The sequence below is a fragment of the Andrographis paniculata genome, unplaced genomic scaffold (assembly GCF_009805555.1).
Source record: "Andrographis paniculata isolate CXL003 unplaced genomic scaffold, ASM980555v1 Contig60END, whole genome shotgun sequence".
In the NCBI taxonomy this organism is placed as follows: Eukaryota; Viridiplantae; Streptophyta; class Magnoliopsida; order Lamiales; family Acanthaceae; genus Andrographis; species Andrographis paniculata.
Genome location: NW_026137596.1, coordinates 7,011,820 through 7,038,409, shown reverse-complemented (window position 1 = coordinate 7,038,409; position 26,590 = coordinate 7,011,820). Strand labels below are relative to the sequence as shown.

Here is a 26,590-nt window from a genome sequence, read left to right as displayed (position 1 = left end):
CTCACACATCATCGAAATAGCAATTTCAAATGTTTTGAGAGTACTGTGTGCTTCTAAATAAGATTTAATATTTTAAAAAAATGAGATGGAGATAAATATTGTATAAAGTATATGAGCTCACATTCATGAAAAACAAACTAGATTAGAGTAAAGGGAAATAAAAGAAACAATGACTTTTAGAAAAATAGTACTTAACCAATAAGTCGATAGTATAATTACCACTAATTGTCAAGTTTTACCACCTGAAATTGTTTTAATTATATGGCAAGACATGCTGAAACATGAGGCATTTAAGTTTTCAATCAACCAAGGGACTAGGTTTTCACAAATTAAAAAAGATATATCAGGGAAAAATACGTAATATACAAAATGATAATTATATCATTAAACATGATAGCACCATAAATCTCTTTTTTTATAGCCGGTTTAAATCCATGATACTTCAAAAATTTTGTGATTAAGACTAGAAACAATGCAAAGCACATAGACGATAGGCCTCAAAACTAAAACTCAATCATAGAATCACAAAAATCCCAAACCAAACTAACACAAGATTTATTCTACTAATTTAACAAGCACAAAAATACTCGCAAAGTATATCCAAGGAACATAGGGAAAGAAGAAAGTAATTCAACTCAGAGAATATAGCCGGAGTAGGATGGGATGGAAAAAAAATGATATATAGAGAAAATCGGCATGTCAGAGGGAAGGCAAGGGTTAGGTTTAAAAGATATGGTTGGGAAGTAAGGCATTTATACCTGAGATGGAAGGTCGTAATTTAATGTCTAGATCCATCAACAGACATACATCGAAGTTCCGAATCTAGTGGGCTTTGATGAATTGGGCCGGTTTGAGGATAAAAGACCTATCTTAGCCTAAAAGTATGTTATGATACAGATTCCTTAACAATGTACAATTGAAATAAAAAGTTTATTTGGCAATAAAAACAAAATACTTGCATCACTATTAGTGAACTACAACCAACACGAATCTGAAATAGTGCATTGTAACCTGTCCATACTTGAAAAAATTTATTAAAATCAAATATGATTTGCTACAAGAAATAATTAAGTAATAATAATAATAGTTGGTAATTCGAATATTTAGTATGTCTCCTCTTTAAAAAAATATTTGTCATTTGTAGTTTTGTGCAAAAAAATACTCAATATCTAAATTATGACATGTATTATTATAATAGAGAATGATTAAGGTGTTAAGTGAAGCTAATCAACACAACAGAATAAAATACATCAGACAACATATGTTGTATAGATTTCTAACATGTATTATTCGTTCTAGTTTATATGTGTGCTATGTTAATATACATTGTGTGCTTAAATCGGTTATAGTATGTGTACTATGTTTATACACTACAAGAAAAAATCATTTTTGTAACAAAATTTTTTTTGTCTCTAAATCTACTTTTTCCGTTACTAATGACATTAGAGACGGAATTAGTAATGGAATTACGTTAGCTACGTGAACTTTAGGGACGGAATTCCGTTACAAATATATTATTTTTTTGTAGTGATATTTTAACTATAATTAGTATATGAATAACAACCTATTATAATGTTACTCTCTTCCTCCAACATAATTATTCATTTTTAGTCGTTCACTAAACTTATGCACAATCTATTTATAGTAAACAACTTTATTCACTCATAATTTTATTACCCTTACATTAACAAATAATAACCAATTTACCACTTCTTTTTCTACTTACCTTACTAATTTATTTATCCATCATTTAATAGATTTCCTATAATAATCTGATTTTACTTTTATCTATCCTACTTTAAAAATAAAATATTATTATTTATTAGTCTATGTGCCCAACGAAAATTACATAATTTTATCTGATGGAGAGAGTATTATTTAAAATGATCTGAAACATGAAGACAAAAATTCAAGCAAAAAACACAGGTTTCAAGTGAAGTCTCATATTTTCCTGATACTATAAAGTAGTTTCTCAAGATGTAATACCTCCGGAGATGGACCGATGCTAGGCCAACTCCCATAGATGAGCCGGTGCCAGGAAATATGAGGTAGAATATAGGTTAAATGGATTGAATAGACAACTAATGTCAACACTGTGCGCATTCCTTTTGTGACATCTTGTCTATTTTCCTGATGCTAAAAAGTAGTTTCTCAAGTTGTAATACCTCCGGAGTTGGGCCGATGCTAGGCCAACTCCCATGGATGATCCGGTTCCAGGAAATCTGAGGTTGAATATAGGTTAAATGGATTGAATAGACTACTAATGTCAACACTATGCACATTCCTTTTTGGAGCCCTACTGAAAGAACTTTAGAGTTGAGCATGCTTGCTCTAGAGTAATTTGAAAATAGGTGACCCCCTGAGAAGTCTCTCAGCGTGCGTGTGAGTGAGGACAGAAGCGCGCTGGAATGACTCGTGTTGACCTGTGGGGCCAATCTACAATCCCGAAATACCCAGCTTGGCGTGGCTTGTGGCTTAGGGTGTCACACAAGCACCAAAGACTCTTAGCTAGAGAACTCAAAATGATCAAACACAAACATTAGAACAAGTCAAACATGCTTGAGCAAAGCCTGTAAGCAAACATTCATACGCCCACGTGGTTAAGCAATCACTAAAAGCTTATGGTTAAAGGATTTTTATTCTTTGACATTTTTCCCTTTAAGGCTGACCGGATTTTGTATCAGGTGAATTAAATGAGATCGGTGGCGTTAATAATGAAAAGATTGGTGGATTAAGTGAACATATGGCTGAATAATCACAGTAGTTGTGACAGTTATGGCAGTTGCAACTCACTAACGGCTAGTCCAGTTGATGTCTTAATCCTAAAGTGTATAAATAAAGACTTGATTTTAGTTATTTGAATCATCAATCAATCTATCATCTTATATCACTAGCAATGTCTTTCATTTCTCTATTTTTACTGATCAAGTGTGTAATTTATTTAGAGTTTAAGTTCTAAGAAGCACTTTTTGGGAATAATATCGGCAATTAGAAGTTGTCTGTGGTAGAGACATTATAAAATGGTCCTACACGTCAACACATGTCCTTTCAGCACGCTTTTGTCATCACTCACGCCCACCCTGGGAGACTTTCCAGGAGGTCACTCATCCTTAAATTACTCTAACGCAAACACATTTGACTCTGAGTTTTTTTAGTAGGGCTTCGAAAAGGAATGTGCACATTGTTGACATGAGTAGTCTATTTAATCCATTTAACATCTATTCAATCTTGGATGGTCTGACACCGGCTCATCCACGGGAGTTGGCCTAGCACCGGCCTAACTTTGGGGGTATTACAACAAGATTAATACTTTCCTAGATTAGATATAATTGTAACATTTCTTTATTTTCTAGTAGAAATAAAATACCATTCATTTCTTCATACCACTTGGTTCATTCACATTATATGTTCACCCTTGGGTTGTTTAAGCTTAAATATTGGTAAAATTATTAAAGTGCAAATATAAGTTGACTGTAAATTTCTTTTCACACACCAAAAAAAAAATGTTTAGATGGTCTGTAGAAAATAAGAAATGTCAACACTAGAAGCTTAAAAAACTTCTCATCATTATTCAGCTTAGACTAAAAAAAAAAAAAAAGAGAACTCAAGGATAGGTAGCAACTGAAACACTTAAGTGACAATTTTATTAGATATAAGTGCTTGTCTACCAAATCATAGCGATCTGGTGACAATGGCTTGACTTACTTCTAATGTACTTATGTGAAAGTAGGAATTTGTTAATCCGTAAGGTCAAGTACTAATGAAGCCAAAATTTTAGCTTAAGTAACCAATTTTGATCACTATCCTACTGCACCCTTACATTATATAATTATAAATGCTCATTAACTCATACTTCAAATCACTCATATCCACACCAATTCTCTCATTATGTCATAAGGTATTCGTTCACTCAGATTCCGTACATATTTTACATTAAAATAATATTCTTTCACAACCACTAACACTTATATTAATTTTTTCATTCACTCTCTAACTCGTTATACATTTACCGTTCACTGATAGAATGTCAATTGTTGCACCCATTACTTTACAGATTCTCTATTTCACCCACTACAGGCATCACTATCTTATAACATTAAATAAATATAGTATTCACATTATCTAGACCCATTTTACCCTCGTTTTTCTTAGTGTAAATCTTACATTATGCCTTAGATGGTAAAAATCAATTCTAACTTCATTTTTTTCATACTCAAGCATATAATTCTTGGGATTATTTCTTGCCTTAAAATTTATGAGTTCAGTCTGAAAACTACCCAGTCAAAGACTATAAAATTTATCATTTGATCGTTGTAAATAGGTTATAACCTCAACTTCACCTTATTCAATATCTTTCACCATCTATAGAAAAGAACATTCATTTTTATTGTTAATTCATACTACTTATCGGCTTGTACTAGATAGCCACACACTTGAGACATTCCATATGTGAAACTTTGAATTCCAAGTTGCAAGACGTAATTTTAGGAAAAAAAAAAAAGCATTAACTCAAGCTTGTCGGCTTATCCCCCAGAATTCCAAATACTCATTGTTGGCTATGTGTTTCTTCTAAATTTTTATAATACTTGGGCAAATTGCACCAGAAAAATTCTCGATCCTTGATCGCTTCACTTGAATTCTTACCATGAAGTTTTATCGAATCCACTTGAATGTTCAATAACCAGCAAGTCTTTAACATCCATTACGTAAGGGTTGAAAGATTTACATATATTGTTAACCAAAACACCACTCTTTTTCCTTACAGAGAAAAAGGCTTGCAACCAATGGTGTTGTGGCTTCCTCTATCCTATTTATGAAATCAAACTTCTGTACCTTGTTCAAAACTTTCTAATGATTCTTTATATTATCAGTCAAGGCTTCTTTCCAAAATATTTTTTTAAGTTTATCTCCTTGAACCGCACTTTGAAATTATTGTATATATACCAAATGCAAAAGTTGTACTTTGCCCATAGGGTGTGACCAGCCATATCTTCGGCCTCTTTTTTTGTCTATCGAAAATAAACTCCAGAAATTAGTCCCACATCTTGGATTTCTCAATCTTAACAAAAGCAAAGGCAATTGGATATTTGTGCTCATTTAGATTCCACCCAATGGATGTAAGGATTTGATCCTTGTAGATACCCTTTTAAAAAACCACTGTCCAACCCTATGACTCATTTGCAACCATCCAAATACCTCTCTCTCAATGTCACCAAACAAAAATACACTTTTCTTGTGATTTTTAACTTCAAGTCAACCTTCAACTCATGCAACTTAAAGCCTATCCTCGTCTCATTCATGATAAGTAAAGACTCATTTATCATTTGAACCTCTAGGGTTGTGTTCTTTTGTGAGTTTTAACACGGGTTTTTACTATTCATATTTTTTTTCTTTTCAAAATATTAAATCAAACAATTATTTTTCCTTTTTTATATTATACTATAAGTTTATTTTACATTCAAAATATCAAATCAACATATATTTATATCATATCAAACAACTATTCAAATTTAATTTTTACTATTCAAATATCCAAACCCAAAAACCCAAACCCACAAACAAACGCACCCTAGGGGTTCAAAGACCAGCCTCATCATTGTTACCGACATCACTATAGTGTACTTAGATCAGCCTTGCTCTGTCCATGAACGCTATCATCTACCTATCGACACAGTTCAACGGCCTTTTCTTCTAAGGCTTCCAAGCCTATTTCCTCATCCATTTGGTACACCAAATCTTCTGAGGTCGACCATAAGTTGGATATCGATGAACTACTTTCATTTACTCTTATACTATCTTTATATGTTTCATCTATTTCACTTCCATCTTCTCCATCATCGCTACCCAAAACATGATTAGTTTTTTCCTCATCAATTCTCTCATAGCATATATCCAAACCTTGTTGTTATTCCTCAAATTTATAACCTTGATTGTACTTACATTATTCAATCCATCTTGATACAAATCAAAATTCATACCCTTCTCCACTAATTGAATATAGAGCCTCACCATTGTTGTGATACCCCTAGAGTTGGGCCGTTACTTGGCCAATACCCATGTGTGGATGAGCTGGTATTATGCCATCCAAAGTTGATTAGAGGTTAAATGGATTGAATAGACTACTCATGTTAACAATGTGTACATTCATTTTCGGAATTCCTACTGAAAGAACTCTAGAGTTAAGCATGCATGTCCTAGAGTAATTTGAGAATGGGTGACCCCCTGGAATGTCTCTCAGGGTGCACGTGAGTAAGGACAGAAGCGTCCTAGAAGTACTCGTGTTGAACTTTGGGGCCAGTCTACAATTCCGACACACCTAGTTTAGCGTGGCTTGTGGGCCGGGATATCACAATTAGTATCAGAGCCGATCAACAACAGCCAACATTCATTGACCTGACTGTTGAGAAACCTAGCAGTTGATGATCCTTAGGTGCAACGTGGACATTGTATTCTAAAGTGGAGGAGGATGTGATACCCCCTGGAGTTGGGTCGTTACTTGGCCAATTTTTGTGTGTGGATGAGCCGGTATTAGGCCATCCAAAGTTGATTAGAAGTTAAATGGATTAAATAGACTACTTATAATAATAATGTGCATATTCTTTTTCGGTAATCCTACTAAAAGAACTCTAGAGTTAAACATGATTGCCCTAGAATAATTTAAGGATAGGTGACCTGGGGAAGTCTCCCAGGGCGCCCGTGAGTGAATAGAAGCGCGCTGGAATGACTCGTATTGACTTGTAGGGTCAGTTTACAATCCCAACACGCTCGGCCTAGCGTGGCTTGCAAGCCGGGGTGTCACAATTGTACTCCTTTCATGTCCTAATCCCACATCCTTCTTGAAATTGGCCCACATGGAACTTCAACTTCATAGTCCCTTTCAGTTTGCACATCCTTCCAAATGCCTTCATCTTTTTTCATTTTTTCATGTGAAAAATCATCTTCAAAACCATCATGTTCATTACTTTCTAAAATAGCTTTTCTCTTGTCCCTTTCTATCTTCTCACTCATATTAAACCCTTAGTCTTGTTTTCACTACTTAAACACGCATCTTTCTATAGTTTCTAGTCTATACTACCTCTATAGACATCAAGCTCAAATTCATTTGGGTTTCCAACATCTTCAAATTGCTTGTAGGAAGAACCTCGTTCATCAATGTTGTCTATAAGATGTACTCACTTGAACCACTACCCCATACCATTCAATCAACAAAACCTTCTACCTTAGTTGAATCTCTCGCCACTGTGGATCACAAGCCATCGGTGGCATAGCCTCATCTTCGGTGTATACATTAACTTTTTCATTCTAAACATGTATCTTAAACATATTCAACACATTTTTGTCACGGTTTATACAGTAAATATTATCCGTAAGTAACCAAGGAAGAGATTCACGCCTATAATATCAGTGTTTGATCATCGGTGTTTTTTCTTCGAATTTTCTATGCATATTTGAGAAAGATCAAAAAAAAAGTCTTCTCTTTATTAACTTTGGAAAATAACAGTACTTGACCACCAAAGTATCTAGGGATGGGCTTCCTATTAGATGTAGCTACCAACCCATAAAAAAATGTCAACATATCAGTTTCAGTCAATTGACTGGGAGCACAATGACAGGAGGAAGTTAACAACTAGCACATGTACCCAACACTATATTTTCATAATTTAGCCAAAAAAAAAACTCAAACTCAAAATCATGGTCCCCACAAATGAAACATCTTATACTTTTAAAAAAAAATCGGATTTGGTCCCCTCATCAAGGTGTTCTTTGCAACCCATGTAGGACTAATTCTTTGGGAAAAAAAAAAATTAGAATTCAAATTCCTTATAACTACACTCATTTACAACTAGAACCCCAACTATTTACAAAAATAATATATAGTTTCTTTAAAAAAATCACGATTTTCTTACTACTTAGATGTTCTAATTTAACTAAGGAAGTAACAATCGGTCACTTACCAAACTAAGAAGTGTTTGGACAATGTGTGGGAATCACTTGCCAGCTATTCGGACAACTTAATATCACTGAATTACCCGAAATTTTCAAACGGAACTATGTCATGCAGCGGATGAAACTGAGCAATGCTATAGGTGAAGATTTCTCCTGGGGTTCGCAATGATTAGAGGTTGGTTGTGAGATCATGTTGATAAACACAATCGGAAGAATAAAACGATTAGTATTTGGGATCAAAAGTTGTCGACGAAATGGAGAGGATTTTTGTTATTATTTTTTTAGGAAAAAATATATCAAGGGTAAAATGGTTAAGTACTATCTACATTTTATTGTGTGTTTTCAATAGCACGAGGAGAGTAACTCAATTTTTAAACCATGAAAGGAAATAACACAAAATTCTAAATCATATGTAGATCGTGGGCAATTTTGCGAAATATATTTATAACTATACTTAAATAAGTATATTCAATATCAATATAGGTTTTAGATAATAAAATATTGTAAATAATATAAGAGTATATTAATTTGTTTAAAGTTTTTAGTTTAACGAATTTTCTTAATGCGAGGAGTGAAAAATTGTATTAGTAATATAAAAAAATAATATTTATATTCAGTATTAATTTTTTAGAAAAAAAAAATAGAATATATATTATATATTGAGAATCATATCAATAAAAAAAAAAAAGTTATTGAGTAAACAAACACTAAGGGTGTGTTCGTTTGTAGAATTTTAACAAAATTCTACTATTCATCCAATTTTTTTCCCCCAAAAATATCAAATCAAACACCTATTTTTCATTTTTTATATTATACTTAAAATTAATTTTACATTCAAAACATCACATCAACACCTATTTATATCACATCATACAACTATTTAAATTCAAAATTTTTACTATTCAAATCCCAACTCAAAATCCAAACCCCAAACAAACACACCCTTAAATAATTAATAAATATTGATTAGATTAATATAAATTAGTTTTATAAAAAGTAAATGATTTTATTTGTATATAAATATATTTATTTATTTACAAGAGATTGTAATAAAATAATTATAAATAATCTCACTTTAAAATATTTTGAAAATATTTTAAACATAAAAACAACCAAAATTTAACCAACAAAAGAACTCATAATAATAAAATAATTGACGTAGATGATGTTTACAAGTAGCGATGATAGTTGCGAAGATGACCTTATACACATACAGGCCCGTCCCTAAGGTAGGACTATGAGGGCGACCGCCAAGGGCCCAGCCGAGGTTGGGGCCCTAAATTCTTAGAATATATGTATATAACGGCGAGTCTCTCAATATTTCCGATGCGAGTGTGCGACCACTCCACTTGTGACATTCCGGTCTGCAAGTCACGCAAACTCAGGCGTGTTGGGATCGTAGGCTAGTCTCACAGATCAACACGAATCCTTCCAGCGACTTCTGTCCTCACTTACCCATCCTCAAATAATCTAAAGCAGCACGTTTAACTCTAAAGTTCTTTCATCCATTATCAAATTATTTTAGGGCAAATACGCTTAACTTTAGAGTTTCTTTAGTAAAGCTTCCGAAAATGAATGTGCACATTATTGACCTGGTAGTCTATCCAATCCATTTAATTCTGGCACCGGCTCATCCACGGGAGCTGGCCTAACACCGGCCCAACTTCGTAGGTATTACACCACTTTCACCAACGATTCATCTAACAACTTACCGTTAAGTATTATAATTTATATATGTATACTTATGCGGCCTAAAAGAGCATATCTTTGAAATTGAACAGTGAGAACAACAACGGTGTCAATCCACTTTTTTCTCTGCAATTTTTTATCTCATAGCCACATCCTATGCGATTCTTCAAGTGAAATTGAAGAACGAAGATCCAAAATTGAAAAACTGTTGTCCCGTTGGCCATTATTACATGTAGTTAGGATTCCAATTGATTTGTTTAATTGAATTTATTTGCTTAATTTTACAGTATTTTAATTGAACTGATTTGTTTAGTTTTAGAATTTTATTTTTTTTGTGTTATAAGTTAACTTAATTGTTTGATTTTATATATATGTATATAAGATTACAGTGCTATAGATGCAATTTTGATCTGAAAAATATTTGCAATATTTGGTTGTAAGTTGTAACTGTGTGTTGGTTTATTTATTCATTTAAGGAGAATCAATATTTCTTATGGATAAGTTTTTGTGTCTAAAGTGATTCTCTCTCACAGCAGGATTGTAAAAAAAAAATAAAAATAAAAAATTATTAACATTTTTTTTCCTTTTATATTCTTTACAGATAAAATAAACAAGGACAAAGAAACAACTGTGAATAAAATCCAGATGCTTTTGTTTCAATTCGTTAAATATATTTTTTTTGTTATTGTTTGATTTATTTCTATAGCAATGATAAAAAAAAAAAAAAAAAAAAAAAAAAAGAATAGAATAATTGGTAGAATCGCAAAAATGATCTCTTGATAAATTCGATAGAATAATTGGTAGAATCGCAAAAATGATCTCTTGATAAATTCTTTTCTAGGAATATAGATTCTTTCGGTGATGATTTGGATGTAGATGATGTTGGTGAGCTGGAATCCAATAAGGAATTAAATAAAAAAAAAAAACTAATATTAACGAATTTAATTATATTAATATGGATGAGCATAATAATGATGCAAATAATTTTTTATAATGATATTTTAGATGAAAATTTATTTATTTATGATCTAAGGAATTGGAATAATTTTGATAATAATAAAAAAAAATGATATTTGATTGAAAATAGACTGATAAGAGACTTAAATCTTAATTTTCATTTGGATAGTATTTCTAGACATTTTTCAAATGTTCATTACACTGTAAAATTAAAAAATAGTAAGATTTTAGACAGAAAATTGTTAGTTTATTCAAAATATGAAAATAAAGTATTATTTTTGTTGTAAATTATTTAAATCCAATAATAATAAAAGTTATTTAGCATTTAATGAATTAAATGACCGAAAACATCTTAAGGATAGACTTAGAACACATGAGAATAGTTTTGAACGTATTACTAATATGAATACTTTGAATGAAGTAAAAATAAGATTAGCAAATAATCAAACAATTGATAAGGATTTGCAAATTGTGAAAGAAAAAGAACCTTAGAGACAAGTTTTGATAAGAATTATTTATGTTGTCAAATGTCTTGCTAAAAATAATTTAATTTTCGATGATCAAATGCAAAACTTTATCAAAATAGCAATGGCAATTTAGGATTGATGATTGTTGAATTTGATTTAGTAATTCAAGATCACATTAGACGAATTCAAGATCAAGACATTCATTATCAATGTCTAAGCCCTAAAATTCAAAATGAGTTAATTTTATTATTGGCTATTGGTTTAAAAAATTCAATCATAAAAATTATTAAAGAATCAATATATGATTCTATTATTATTGATTGTACTCCGGATGTGAGTAATCAAGAGCAAATGACTTTGATTATACGTTGTGTAAATAAGTCAAATAACATGATAAAAATTGAAGAGTATTTTTTAGAATTCTTAAAAATAGATGATACAAGTGGGTAAAAGCTTTTTTAATGAATTAGTAGATACGTTTTAAATCTCTTGATTTTGATATTGATAATATTATAGGTCAAAATTACGATAATGGTTCTAATATGAAAGGTAAACACCAAGGTGTTCAAAAATAATTACTTGACATCAATCATAAGACTTTTTATATGTCATAGTCTAAATCTTACTTTTTGTGATATGACAAACTATTATGAAAGTTATATCATTTTTTTAGAGTTATAAAACACATATATATACTATTTTCAAGTTCTACAAAAAGATGAAAATTTTTGCTTAACAATGTGTCTGGTTTAACAATAAAATTCTTGTCAAATACTCGATGGAAAAGTAGAATTAAAAATGTTAAAATATTATATTTCAAACTCCTCAAATTTGATTAGGTTTAGTGGATTTATATAATTCTTATAATTATGCCAAGTCAAAAAGCGATGCTAAAAGTTTAATAAGTGCTCTCGAGTCCTATCAATTTTTACTTGGTATAGTAATTTAGTATGAAATTTTATATTTAATTAATTTTATAAATAAAATATTGCAATCTAAATCAGTTTGGGTTGATACTACTGTCAAACAAATATAAAATATTATGAAATATTTTAAAAATTATAAAAAAAAAATTGGATTTGACTCTAGTTTAAAAAAAGTTAAAGAAGTTGTTTTTAATATGGGTGTTGAATATAAAATTTCAAAAAAAAATGTCATATTTATAGTAAAACGGTTTGATGAAAATGAAAATGGCGATGGAACACAATATGATGAAAAATAATTTAAAATTAATTATTTATTGGTTATTGTTGATATGTCTATTACATCTTTAAATGAGATATTTGAACAATTAAATAAATTTAATAATATTTTTGGATTTTTGTTTAATTTTAAAAAGTTTAAATCTTTGAATGGCGATTAACTTAGAAAATAGTGTGTTGTTTTTTCAAATAGTTTATGTCATAATATTTTATGTAATGTTGATTTATAAGATTTTATTACGGACACTACCAGAAAATTGAGTTATAGTTACGGTAAAAAAAAGTCACGATTTTAGTACAAATTGGTGAATTTTTACAAAAAAAAAAAATACGGAACCATTTCCGTGGAATTTTGCTCGTGACTTTTTTTGAATTAATGACATTTCTGTGACAATAATAATACCATGACACATCTGTAACTTTATACAGCAACACAACAAAATTCCGTGAATCTTTTAAAAATAGTGATATTTTCGTGAGAATAAGTTACAAAATAATATATTACACTTCCATGACTTTATATATTTGAAAAATAATATAATTATATTATAATTATTGTTCAATAGAACCACACACCATTATTAATTACTCGAGTAAGCTAACTACTACCACACTATTTTTCTATTTAACCGGCAAGTCGGAAGTTATTGACGGGATTCGAACCAATGGACCTATCACGACATGTTAACCAACTTAGTTATCTACTTTAAAATAATAATTTTTATTTGTTATTATATTTTAACTATATAAATATTATTGATTATAAATACTTGTCTTTTTTTGAATTCATCTATTGTCAATCAATTATTTTTATTTTTTAGGCGATCAAGGAGGTTTGAACCCATGACCTAATGATTAGGAGTCCACGACTTCACGCACCGGCCATCCCTTATGAGACATGATTTTTTTTATTTTGTTATTATTTTAAGGGTAAACTGTTTTTATAGTCCCGTAACTGGACTCCATTATCATTTTAGTCCCGTAAGTGGAGTCTGTCGCAAACTAGTCCCATAAGTGAAAAATTTTCGTTGTTTTAGTCCTCCGGCGCCGGAGACGCCCGCGTTGCTCGCTGGAGGTGATATGTCTGCCAGGTCAGCGACACCTGGCGCCGCTGACCTGGCGGACACATGGATTTTTTTTTTTTTATTTTTTTAAATTTTTTTTAAAACTTATTTTTAATTTATTTTTAATTTTATTTATATATTTTTAATTTTTTAATTTGATTTAATTTAAAAAAATAAAAAAATTGAAAAAATAAATAAATCCACGTGTCCGCCAGGGTCACCTCCGGCGAGCCACGCGGGCGTCTCCGGCGCCGGAGGACTAAAACAACTAAAATTTTTCACTTATAAGATTAGTTTGCGACAGGCTCCACTTACAGGACTAAAATGATAAGAGGGTCCAGTTATGGAACTAAAAAAACAGTTTACCCTTATTTTAAATAGCTACGAATGATAAAAAAATAAAAAAATAAAAAAAGTTTGTTATTTATGTTGCGACTTTTGATATTTATAAAAGTCTGCGAAAATTATACCATGACAATATTTGTAATAATTTAAAATGTTGCAAGTATTTTGGTTATTTTTTCCGCAACTTAAAATAGTCACGGAAAAAATTCCGTAACAATTTTGTGACGAAATAGTCAAAAGACACGGAATAGAATTACTTTGGACATTTTTCGTTACATAAGTTGTTACTTTAAATAGTTACGAAAAGTTACTTGTAACATTTTCTGCAAATTACTCACGGAACAGTCAAAGCAAAAAGTTGCGACATAAATTTGTCACAAAATTACTTGCCATAACTTTTAATTGTCGCGAATTAAAATCTACGATAATTTTTCACAACTATCAACCTTTTTTCTAGTAGTGGTAATTAAAAGTTTTACAAGTTACTTAACCGGATAACTTAAATTCGTCTATTGAAATTATTGAATATGTTAGAGCTACTGATTGCTATCCAAATATTTCAATTGCTTATCGAATTTTATCAACGGTTCTGTAACAATAGCATATGCTGAAAGAAATTTTTCTAAATTAAAGTTACTTAAAACTTATTTGAGGTCATCCATGTCGCAAGACAGTTTGAATGGTTTAGCTATATTATCTATTGAAAAAAAAAATTAGAAACCATTGTTGTTGATAATATTATTAATGATTTTGCATCTATCTAAAAATTCTATAAGGAGTAATTTTATGTAATACTTGATTTATTTTTATTTATATTATGCAGTAGAAGTAGCTCTTATAACGAAGTTTATCCGCAAAATAGCAGACAAGACATGATAGCACGGCGGCAGCAACATGCATAAAGTTGGTGGAATAATCCAAAATATTAATTATTGGCTTAAATCCTTTTGATTTGCATTAAGCATGTTTTGTAAAACTAAAATAGTGTTGTTTTTAATTTTTTAATAATAATTAATATTTTTTAAAGAAATTATTTGGTAGGTGCGTTCTTTTTATTTTGCCCAGAGTCTTCGATATATTAGAAACGCGGCTATAGACATATACTACTACTATTTATAGATTGTAAATCTGCTATCTATAGTAATGCATTTAGTAGTTTATAGTATTTCAATTGAATAGAGGTCATCGCTTGCTATATTAATGAACTTGTGTTTGTTATTGAGTTTTTTCTACCAACAAATCATTTTACAATTTACCTATTAATGTTATAAAAAAATACAAAATTGTTTGTTTGTGAAGTTTTGGAATAAGTTTGACTATTTTAATTTTTTTTTAAATATCAAATCAAGTATTTATATTTTTATTTATTATAGTTTAAACTAAAATATATTTTATATTCAAAATATAACATCAATATATATATTTATCACATTAAATAACTATTTTAATTTAAAATTTTATTATTCAAAATTCAAATTTAATACCATAACTTCACAACCCATATATTCTATCTATTAAAAAAATTAACAATTAACAATTTAATCTAAAATATTACTTATATATGTTTCACATTATATGTTCAAACAGAACGTTGTTTCAATCCACCTCACATCTTGTCTTATTTTTTAAAAAAAATATATATATTACACACTTTAATAATATTTTCAATTTTAGATTTTAATTATTTTTGTTAATACAATTTTTTATTATTTATTAATTATATCATTGTTAAAATTCTATATTTATGTAGAATAAAATGATTACCTTTTTTAAAAATCAAATTGAATATATCTAAAACTTAAACATCGCACCATCTTATAAATTCTAGATTAATTACCCTTACGTTAAATTGATTGTGAATTTAAAACTTTAGTTACATTTAAGGTGTGTTTGTTTAGTTTTTTTTTTAAAATATTTTTATATGTGATATAAAAAATTATGTTAGTAATATAAAAAATTAATATTTTATATTAAATATAGAATTTTTCTAAAAAAAAAAAACAAAATAAACAAACTCTCATTATTCATGAACTAAAAGAAATTTGTTGTCTAATAATATAATATAATATTAGTAAGTATATGAATATATATATATATATATGTGTGTACGGGTATGTTTATATTTATGTGTATATATATATATATGGTGTATATAATTAGAGAGAGAGATAGAGATTGAGATAAAGAGAGATAGAGATTGGGAGAAGAAATTGTGTGATTTTTTATGTCTGTTCACTGCAACAATTAATACATGTTTATAGGTATTAAACCCTTGATCGGAAGGAAAAAGAAAAGCATACATAGAGGTCACATCGTGTGTACTATATACATATTTCGTAACACTCTCCATCTGATGCTTGTATACAATGAATGTGCCTCATTAAAACTTTACTATGAAAAAACTCTATAGAAAAAAATTATAGTGAAAGGAAAAAGAGTACAACATTCTTGTATTAATATGCTCCTCATGTTTTGGAATTTAATTGATGTCTTTCAGCCAACTCATTCCAATTCTTTGTATTAATTTGTTGAATGTTGCAGTCGGTAGCGCATTCGTAAATAAATCTGCAAATTTTCAAACGATCGAATTTGTTGCACATTAATTTTCTCCACTTTTCTGAAGATCGTGAGTAAAAAAGAATTTTGGAGATATGTGCTTTGTCCGATTGCCTTTAATATATCTTCCCTTTAACTGAGCTATACAAGCTGCATTATCTTCAAATAATATTGTAGGAGATAATATATCATCGGTAATCAAGCCACAATTTCTCTGAATATGGTGAGTCATAAACCTCAACCAAACGCATTCATGACTGACTTCGTGAATTGCTAAAACCTCATAATTGTTTGAAAAAGTAGTTGTTATCGTCTGTTTAGCATATCTTCAAGAGATTGTGGTTCCGCCACAAGTAAATAAATAGTCAGTTTGAAATTTTGCTTTATGTGGATCAGACAGATAACCAACATCAGCATAACCAATTAATTCATTTCGAGATTCACTCGAATAAAATAAACCGAGGTCATGAGTCCCCTAAAGACAACGAAATATGTGTTTGATACCATTCTAATAGCGCTTTGTGGGGAATGCGCTAAACTTGGTCAGTAGATTTACTGAAAAAGATATATTTGAGCCTGGAATAATTTGCAAGATACATTAATGCGTCAATAGCAATGAGATATGGTACCTCGAGGCCAAGTATTTCTTTATTATCTTCTCTTAGCCTAACTGGATCTTTATTGGAATCAGGGATCTGACCACCATTAGTGTACTCAGATAGTGAGATTTATCCATATAAAATTGTTTTAATACATTTTGGATATATGTGGACAGATGAATAAATACTCCATTATTTACATGATCCACTTGTAATCCTAGACAATATTTTGTCTTTCCAAAATCTTTGATCTCAAATTCTTTCTTTAGATATTCAACTATAATTTGGATATCTTCAGGAGTTTCAATTAAATTTTGATCATCAACATATATTGCAATAATGGCAAAATTTGATCCATTTTTCTTAATAAAAATGCATGGGCTTATTGGATCATTAGTATAACTTTCTTTTATTAAACATTCACTGGGACGATTATACCACATTCGCCCTGATTGTTTAAGTTCATACTATTACTTTTTCAATTTGATAGAATATGATTCTCTTGGGTTTAATTTGTATGTTTCAGGCATATTGAATCTTTCAGGAACTTTCATATAAATATTACTATCCAATGAGTCATAAAAATATGCAGTAACTGCGTCTAAAAGACACATATCGAGCTTTTCTCGTACTGCTAGGCTTACAAGATATCTAATGTTATTCCATCAACAACTGGAGAATATGTTTCATCAAAATTTACTCCAGGTTTCTGTGAGAATCCCTGAGCTAAAAGACGAGCTTTATATCTCACAATTTCATTATGTTCATTTTTTTTGTACAAACACTCATTTGTATCCAACTGGTTTTATACCATCTGGTGTTTGAACAATTAGTCCGAAGACCTTCCTTTTGTTCAATGAGTCAAGCTCTGATTGAATCGCATTTTCCCATTTTGGCCAGTCATTTCTTTGTCTACATTCATGAATAAATTTTGGCTCTAGATCCTCATTTTCTTCCATTATATCAAGTGTTAAATTGTATACAGAGACATTATCAATAATTGTTTTGTTACGGTTCCAACATTTTCTTGAAGTAAGATAGTTAATTAAGTTTTCAATAATCTCATCATGTTCTTCAAAATCGTGCTCTTCTAGAGCAATTATTTCAGGGTTAATTTCTTCATTAGATTGAGGTTTATCAATGGCATTCATGATATATTCATGATTATCATCATTCATTCCTCTTTTCTTTCGAGGATATTTGTCTTTGAAACCGAGTGGTCTACCACGCTTTAAGCGTGTCGCTGATTCATTAGCACTTGTAGTTTGTCTATCAGGGACAATTTTTTTTGCCGGAGCATTAACAGCTTTGATATATGATCGAGTGACTTTGCTCGAGTCGTTGAAAGCATCCGATAACCGATTTGCAATATTTTGCAAATGTAGAATGCGTTGAACTTCTAGTTCACACTAGATTGTAAAATTCAATGGGATTTTCCAATTAATATCCATTTTCGGTTCATTTATATCTCCCCTAATGTCAGAAAATATGATTTGTCAAAATGACAATCTGCAAATCTTGTAGTAAATAAATCACAGAAGCAGGCTCTTGGCCGTCGAGGGAGCCGATCACCGGCATAGGTTCAAGATATTTTATAATTGACGGCGATTCATATCCAAAATAAATGTCCAATCTACGTTGACGAACCATTTTTGTACGTTTGGGGGTGGAATAGGAACATAAACAGCACACCAAAAAATACGTAAATAAGATATATTTGGTTCATGACCAAATACTAATTACATCGGGGAATAGCTATGATAGCTTGTCGGCCTTATTCTTATAAGTGTTCATGTATATAAGATTGCATGCCCCCAAGCTGAAATAGGTAGCATAGACCTCATCAGTAATTGTCTATAAATCAATTGCAATCTTTTAATAAGTGATTCTGCCATGCCATTTTGTGTATGAACATGAGCAACTAGGTGCTCTACATTAATTCCAATAGACATGCAATAATCATCAAATGCATTCGATAAATATTCACCAGCATTATCCAGACGTATAGTCTTAATTGGATTATCGGAGAATTGTGTCCGTAATTTAATAATTTGTGCAAGCAATCTCGCAAATGTCATATTGTGAGTAGATAATAAACAGACATGTGACAATCTGGTAGATGCATCAATAAAGACCATAAAATATTTAAATGGCCTACATTGTGGGTCTATTGGTCCACATATATCCCTGTGTATTTTTTTCTAAAAATGTATGTTATTCAATACTTGTTTTAGCTGGCGATGGTCTAGTTATCAATTTTCCCTAAGCGCAGGCAACATAGGTTAACTCATTTGAGTTTAACACTTTTTGACCTTTTAATGAATGACCATATGAATTTTCAATTATTTGCCTCATCGGTATACTACCAAGATGCCTAAGGCGATCATGTTATATTTGAAAATCGGTAGTCTTTTGATCTACCTTGAAGTGTGTTTCAACAACACCTAATCTGGCATAATATAGACCAAAGGAGAACGAGGGTAATCTCTCAATGATGCATTTCTTTTTATCAATGGTATTGGTAATCAATAAAAATTAAGCATCGGTATCACTCATAGTTTCAACGTGATAACCATTTTTCCGACTATCACAATTTTCGTCCCCGCAGGGAGAAATATAATGGCTTCTCCAGTGCCTTCAATTAATTTTGCACTGCCACTTCTTGTATTGACATTCATCATTTCCCTTTTCAAGTGGGAGAAATATTTTTCATGTTTTCAATATAGTATTTGTCGTTGCACTGTCAATGAAACTCATATTTGCATCATTTTGATTGGCATTCATTTAACCTTCAAATATAAATAAAAGCAGTATTAATAAAGAAAAATATAAATATTACAAAATGCATTACAAAAATGTAGTATGCGATAATTTAAATATTATAAAATATAAAATAGCATAATATAAAATGACATACTATGTCTGTCACTAGGTGTTTGCTGGATCTACGAAAAATCCGTTATATCAAGATGCGTTGTGTCGTAATCCAGAATATCATCATCAGGGTCGTCATCGTTATCAACGTGATTAGTCTCGACATCTTTCCCTTTTTTTCTATAATAAGGCTTGATAAAGATCGGGAAAGTGTTTGGTTTTTCTGCAGGTATTGGCCCAATGGCCTTCAATGCCACACCGATTATAAATGCCGATTTGCCTCTTTCCCTGTTTAGCCTTTTCGGCTATATCCCCATATTGGGGTTTAGTCTGTTTCCTATTAATGTCAAAACCACGGTGATTGTAAGGGGTATATCGACCGCGTTGATTCTCACGATCGCGACCACATCCACGATCTCTACTACGTCCTCGGCCTCGTTCAGAAAATGTCACATTCGCTTCAGGGAACGGACTGGAACCAGTGGGCCAGGACTGGTGATTTTTCATCAGTAAGTTATTATTTTGTTCAGCTAATAAAAGACATACAATGAGGCATGGGTACTTTTGAAAATTTTTCTCACGATACTGTTGTTGCAACACAACATTAGAAGCATGAAAGGTAGATATAGTTTTTTCCAATTTATCATTCTCAGTAACATTTTCTCCACAGAGTTTTAACTGATATGTAATCTGATGGATAGCAAAGGTGTACTCTGTAACAATTTTAAAATCCTGCAACCGTAGGTTAAAGCCAATCATGTCGGGCTTCTGGGAGAGTGATATATTTCAAGTGCTCAAATCTCTCCCTTGATTCATTTCACAAATCAAGTGGATCTTTCACCGTCAAATATTCGGATTGTAAATGAATGTCTAGATAATGACGAATTAAAATGATAGCCTTAGCCCGATCTTGGCTTGTAGTCACATTTTCACTAGCAATTATATGAACAAGGCCCATAGAAATCAGATGTATTTCAACATCCAAGGATCAAGTCAGAAAATTATTGCTAGTGAGAGACAAAATTTTAAAAGAAAATTTTGCAAGATTTTCCATAATTTAGAAAATAGATAATATAGATAGTATAAAAATAAAATTTACCAAAAATAAAATAGGCAAAAGTTTTCGTGTTGATAACGTGTTATGTATAATAATATAATATAATATTGGTAAATATATATAATACTCCCTACGTCCACTTACAATGTACACATTTACTTTTGGCGCGCTGTTTAAGAAATAATAGTATTTTAATTATAGTGGGTAGTTAAAAGTAATGTAGTGATATTTTTGTTCTTACTTTTTGGTGTAAAAATAATGATGTAATATAAAGTAAGGGTATTTGTAGAAAAAAGTGAAGTATTTAATGAAATATTTACTTTGTAATTGGATATACCAAAATTAAAATATATATACTTTTTAGCTGGACGGAAAGAGTATATAATGTATGTGTGTACGGGTGTGTTTATATTTATGTATATATATATATGAAGGTGTATATAATTATAGAGAGAGATAAAGATTGAAATAGAGAGATAGAGATACAGATTTGGAGAAAAAATGGTGTGAATTTTTATAGGTATTAAAACCTTGACTAAAAGGAAAAAGAAAAACAACATAGATGTCACTTAATCACTTAGTGTGTACTAAGGGTGTGTTCGTTTTGGCGACTCTCATGTTTTTTTCACTGTGCAGGTACTGTATATCTCATTTAATTCAAAATCCCTCAATTCTTTAGAATCCCAGTTTACAACCGTGTCTTTTCGAAAAGTGTCATGCACAATCCCCATCATTACTGAATATAAAAATAAAAAATAAAAAAAAATAAAAATTCAAAGGCATGTGCTTGTTTGGTGTTGGGATTTTTAGTTGGCTTGAAATAATAAAAATTTTGCATTAAAATAGTGGTATAATATAATATAAATGAGTTTTAATATAATATTTGGATATAAATTAATTTTTATCATAATATAAAAATAAATGTTTAATTTGATAATTAAAAAAAAATAAAATTAGATAAATAGTACATTTTTCTGCGAGAATTTGATAAAATAACACATCCTAAAAAATAAAAAAAGAAAAAATATTTTTCCAAAAATTAATTTTTAAACTTATTTTATAAATATCAAATCGCTTTTATTATTTATAATTTTTTAACAATATTCAAATATAATTTATTTCAAATTATCACATCAATATATTATTTTTTTAATAAAATAAAAATTACTTTCAACATAATAGTTACACTATTCAAACCTCCAAAAAAATACAACTTATAAATCCATACTTCAAGATCCTCAAAAATCAAAATCTAAAATCCAATCCCTCGAACAAATATCAAAACCTTCAAACAAACAAACCCTTAAAATAAAAATATAAAAAATAATAATATCTCCAAGAAAAACTTTTTAAAAAATATATTTAAAATATCAATTCCAAGACACTTTACTTTTTTATTTTTATTTATTTTAACAATATTTAAATATCATTCATTTCAACCTATAATATCAATACATCATTTTTTCTAACATAATCATTATAAAATTCAAACGTTCAAATAAAAACAACTTAAAAATTCATACTTGCAGACCTTCAAAAATTTAAATCTAAAACCCCCGAACAAACACACTCTAAGTACATATTTAACAAAATTGAAATAATATATGGGTGTGTTTGTTTGAAGGATTTTGGAGGATTTTCACTATTCATCCAATTTTTTCCCCCCAAAAATATCAAATCAAACACCTATTTTTCATTTTTTATATTATACTAAAAATCAATTTTACATTCAAAATATCACATCAAACCCTATTTATATCACATCATACAACTATTCAAATTCAAAATTTTTACTATTCAAATCCCAATCCAAAATCCAAACCCCCAAACAAACACACCCTTAATAGAAAGTCAATATAAACCTAATCTAAAAATTAATAAATAAATAAATACTACAACTAAGAATAGCGTGTGTACTTTTACTAGGAGCAGACGAGGTCAAAGTTCGAAGCAGATAGTGGCTGATGAACCAATTCGAACCACCGCATCTTCGATACTCAATCTACTCTTCCTCCATTACTTTCACCGCCACCGCCACCGCCCGCATTTGCTGCTGCAGCAATGTATGTTCCAGTCCATCTATAGAGCTCAAGATTTCTGGTGGATTCATTTGCATCGATTGACTCCGCTCCTTTCTGGTGACTCTTGTTTTCGCAATTTTATTTATATATTGTTTCGATTTCAGCTTATAAAGTTGAGTTCCAATGTTATGACTTGTTTTCGTCTGATCTGCTGTTTCTCCATGAAATATATGATCGCCAATTTGTTTATGGCTTATTTTGAGGATGTGATGCATTCCAAATATATGAATTTGGATGCTTAGTTTGAATCCATCATTTATACGAAATTTGAAGTTCCCCTCCATCCGGCCTTACCTTACTTAGCATGAGGGGTTTTTAGTTTGAATTGGTGTGTATTATTTTGCATTTTTATGAATTAATGATTGAGTGAATTTGATGGTATATAAAAGCTATGTGTCTATAGAAATGTATCTTCAAAGGATTGTGTGTTCCTAATGGCTGCAGATGATGGAAACTTGTAGAGATCTGTTTAACCTATCGTCCTTTATAACTAGTTTTATAAAAGGTGTGGTAGATGCATCACATCGAATCCTGAAGGATTTAGATAGTGTATTTGGCTTGAGTAGTTTGTGATATTCGGTAGAGTGATGCTGCATAACAGTGTTTCTGTATTTCGTAAACTATTACGAAGATGGCTAATCATGAAAGAATGTAGTTTTTGGTGAATAAGGCTGGTGTTTGTTGATCCTTAAAGATGCCTTGACAGATTTGATTTTCTGATTAGTTATTAGGCGAACTCATTATCGAATCAGTTTGTGTGTAGATACGTATATGATACGTGTGTATTGAGTGAGATATTTTCAAGGATTTTTTAGGGGAAGACTATATATTTTATTAGTTGATTGCTTGGTTCTCAGACATATGCAATAATGGATTGAGAATTCTATTTTCGGAAGTGTAATGTGCTGAAGAAACTATCGGTGCATTTTAATTAGTTAAGGTTTGAAAGATTTAGCTTTGATTGTACAAACAATGACCTTGTTTCTGATCTTTGAAAATCTCTGGAAAAGGATCTCACCTTCGAGTAAGAGTTGAACCCAACAAACACGTAGCAAGTAGAGCCTGAATAAGCCATGATGTCTAGAACAGTAAAGAACTTGTGTCAATGTCAATACGGGCTTGGAACCATTCGTATTAAACTTTGAGTTGAATGTGCTTATGAGTGACGAATAATAAAACTAGCTTTTGTAAATTTATCTGTCTTCCATTCGTTTACTCAGTCTCAGCAATGTCTTGGAAACTCTTTGTGGTGTTGTTGGTTGGATTTCTCGCGTGGGCTCACCATGCCTTTTGCCCTCCAAAAACCCGCATTTGTGGCTCCACCGGAGGTCCACCCATCAAAGGGCCCCGAATCAAACTTAGAGACGGAAGACATTTGGCTTACGAGGAGCATGGAGTCCCCAAAGAGAGGGCCAAATACAAAATCATCTTGGTGCACGGCTTTGGCTTAAGTAAACACGAGGCTTCTATTGCTAATACGGTACCTCAGTAACCGGACACTTAAATCTGTAGATCTCCACTTCTTGCATTTACAAATGCAATTATAAAAATCTCCAGGAACTGTCTGAGCAACTGGACATACACTTTGTGTCCTTCGACAGACCAGGTTATGGTGAGAGTGATCCTGACCCAAAGAGGACAATCAAAAGCACAGCACTCGACATAGAAGAACTCGGCAATCAATTAGGACTTGGCGACAAGTTTTACATTATTGGAAATTCTATGGGGGGGCAGGTTGTCTGGGGTTGCCTCAAGCATATCCCCCACCGGTATGAATTTCTGTTTCACACTTTAGTTGATGTATTCTTGATAAATGATCAAAGCTAATAAGGAAATGCATCATTACAATTTTTTTACGACAATATATGGCAGGCTGGCAGGAGCGGCATTGATAGCACCAGTCGTCAATTACTGGTGGCTTAGTTTCCCACCCGATCTGTGGAGCCAAGCTTATCATCTGCAACTTCCACAGGATCAGTGGGCGCTACGAGTTGCTCACCATGCTCCATGGCTCGTTTATTGGTGGAACACCCAGAAATGGTTTCCTTGCTCGAGCGTTGTGGGAGGAAGGCCTAATTTTACTGCACCAGATCTCAAAATTATCTCAAGCTTTGGTGGAAGATCTTTGCACCGGGTACTATTTTTTCTTATGTCGTTTTAAGAATGAGTTGAGGTCATTACATAGGCGGTTGTTACTGTGCTGAACTTTTTAATTCAGCATAGTACTATATAAGAATAAACAGCAAATGCAACATAAGATAATCATTCACATAGCACATACTACTCTTGATTTTAGTGTTTAAAATATGTCAATACAATACACTCTATAAATATAATTCAGCACATAAAATATGTCTATACAACATACCCTATAAATAAAATTGTCTAACACATGGTATCACCAAACACAGTATGTACAATATTAATTTGAAATTATATGTTATCTGTTTATTTACATAAAATTACTCGTAACTTTCCTGTAGTTTCAAAATTTAATGTAAAATTTTCCTATACTTTAAAAATTGCATAGCACCTCTTTATACTTTAAAATTTTTAAAGTAAAATGGTAGAGGGATTTCATGCAACAATTTTTAAAGTATAAGAGGGAATGAGGATTTACGCTATATTTCGAAATTACAAGGGAGTGATGGCAATTTTGCCGCTTATTTATAATGAGCAATGAGCTGACCGGCGAAATCTATTATCCCAATCTCTACAGTAATCTCTCCCCATTGCTCGTAATCGTACATTTATGTTTGAACACGTTCTTCTCGACAGGAATACGCTATGCAGCAAGGAGTGTACGAGTCATTACACCGTGACATGATGGTTGGATTCGGGCAATGGGATTTCGACCCTATGAAGGATCTCGATGACCCGTTTCAGGATGGCAGAGGTTCTGTTCATGTGTGGCAAGGGGATGAAGATGGGTTGGTGCCTGTAACTTTGCAGCGCTACATTGCTGAGAAGCTTCCATGGATTCGATACCATGAGGTACCTAATGCTGGCCATTTATTTGCAGTTGCTGATATTAACTCCAGAAAAGCAATTTTGGAGGAGCTATTATTGGTAGGGAAATAATTAGGATATATTCTCTTTCTCTTGTATTGTTTGTTTAAATTATCTCTTGTAAAATTCACGATTTATTGTTCCAAAATATTTGTAGAAAATTATTGTACTAATTTTATATACTTAAGCATGTGTGTGTCACAATTGAATTGAATTGAATGCTTGGCGGGAATTGATTTCTAAATTGTTTTATTATGTATTTGCAACTAATTAGTTTTGGGATGGATGGTAAGCTGAATTTTGAATTTAATCTTACTTTTATTAGCATGATTGAAGGATCCGATTTCAAACTTTCTAAACGGAAACTACCAAATCTTTCTATAACTGGATAAGGGTGGCTTATTGATGTGACCATCACGACGGAATCGGATCCAATCATGATTTCTCCCAAACCAATCACGGGGAGTTGAACCTGTAAATTTCAATTGGCAATTACAAAGTGTGTCAAATTTCAAATGGATGTCATTATTGAACTCATGAAGGAATTCCATAGATCAATGGATTACCAATAATCTTGGGATTGTCATGAATTATGGATCAATAATACTAAATAAGGTTGATTATAATAAATATCTCATATATGATTTTATTTCCTTTAAGAGCGTACTTTCTTGTTTTAATTTTCCATGGCTCCTCTATAAAGGTCTCATGATTATCATTGTAAAGATTATTCATTCAACAAA

General features: G+C 31.1%; 1 protein-coding gene across 1 annotated transcript; it reads left to right on the top strand.

Moving 5' to 3' along the window:
* The first annotated feature begins 22,673 nt into the window (after positions 1-22,673).
* Positions 22,674-26,061, top strand: LOC127260103 (uncharacterized). Its single transcript, XM_051287780.1, has 5 exons — positions 22,674-22,895; positions 24,059-24,318; positions 24,396-24,607; positions 24,711-24,972; positions 25,617-26,061. The coding sequence occupies exons 1-5, from the start codon at positions 22,823-22,825 to the stop codon at positions 25,917-25,919; spliced, it is 1,110 nt and encodes a 369-aa protein (XP_051143737.1). The 5' UTR covers positions 22,674-22,822; the 3' UTR covers positions 25,920-26,061.
* The last annotated feature ends 529 nt before the right edge of the window (positions 26,062-26,590 follow it).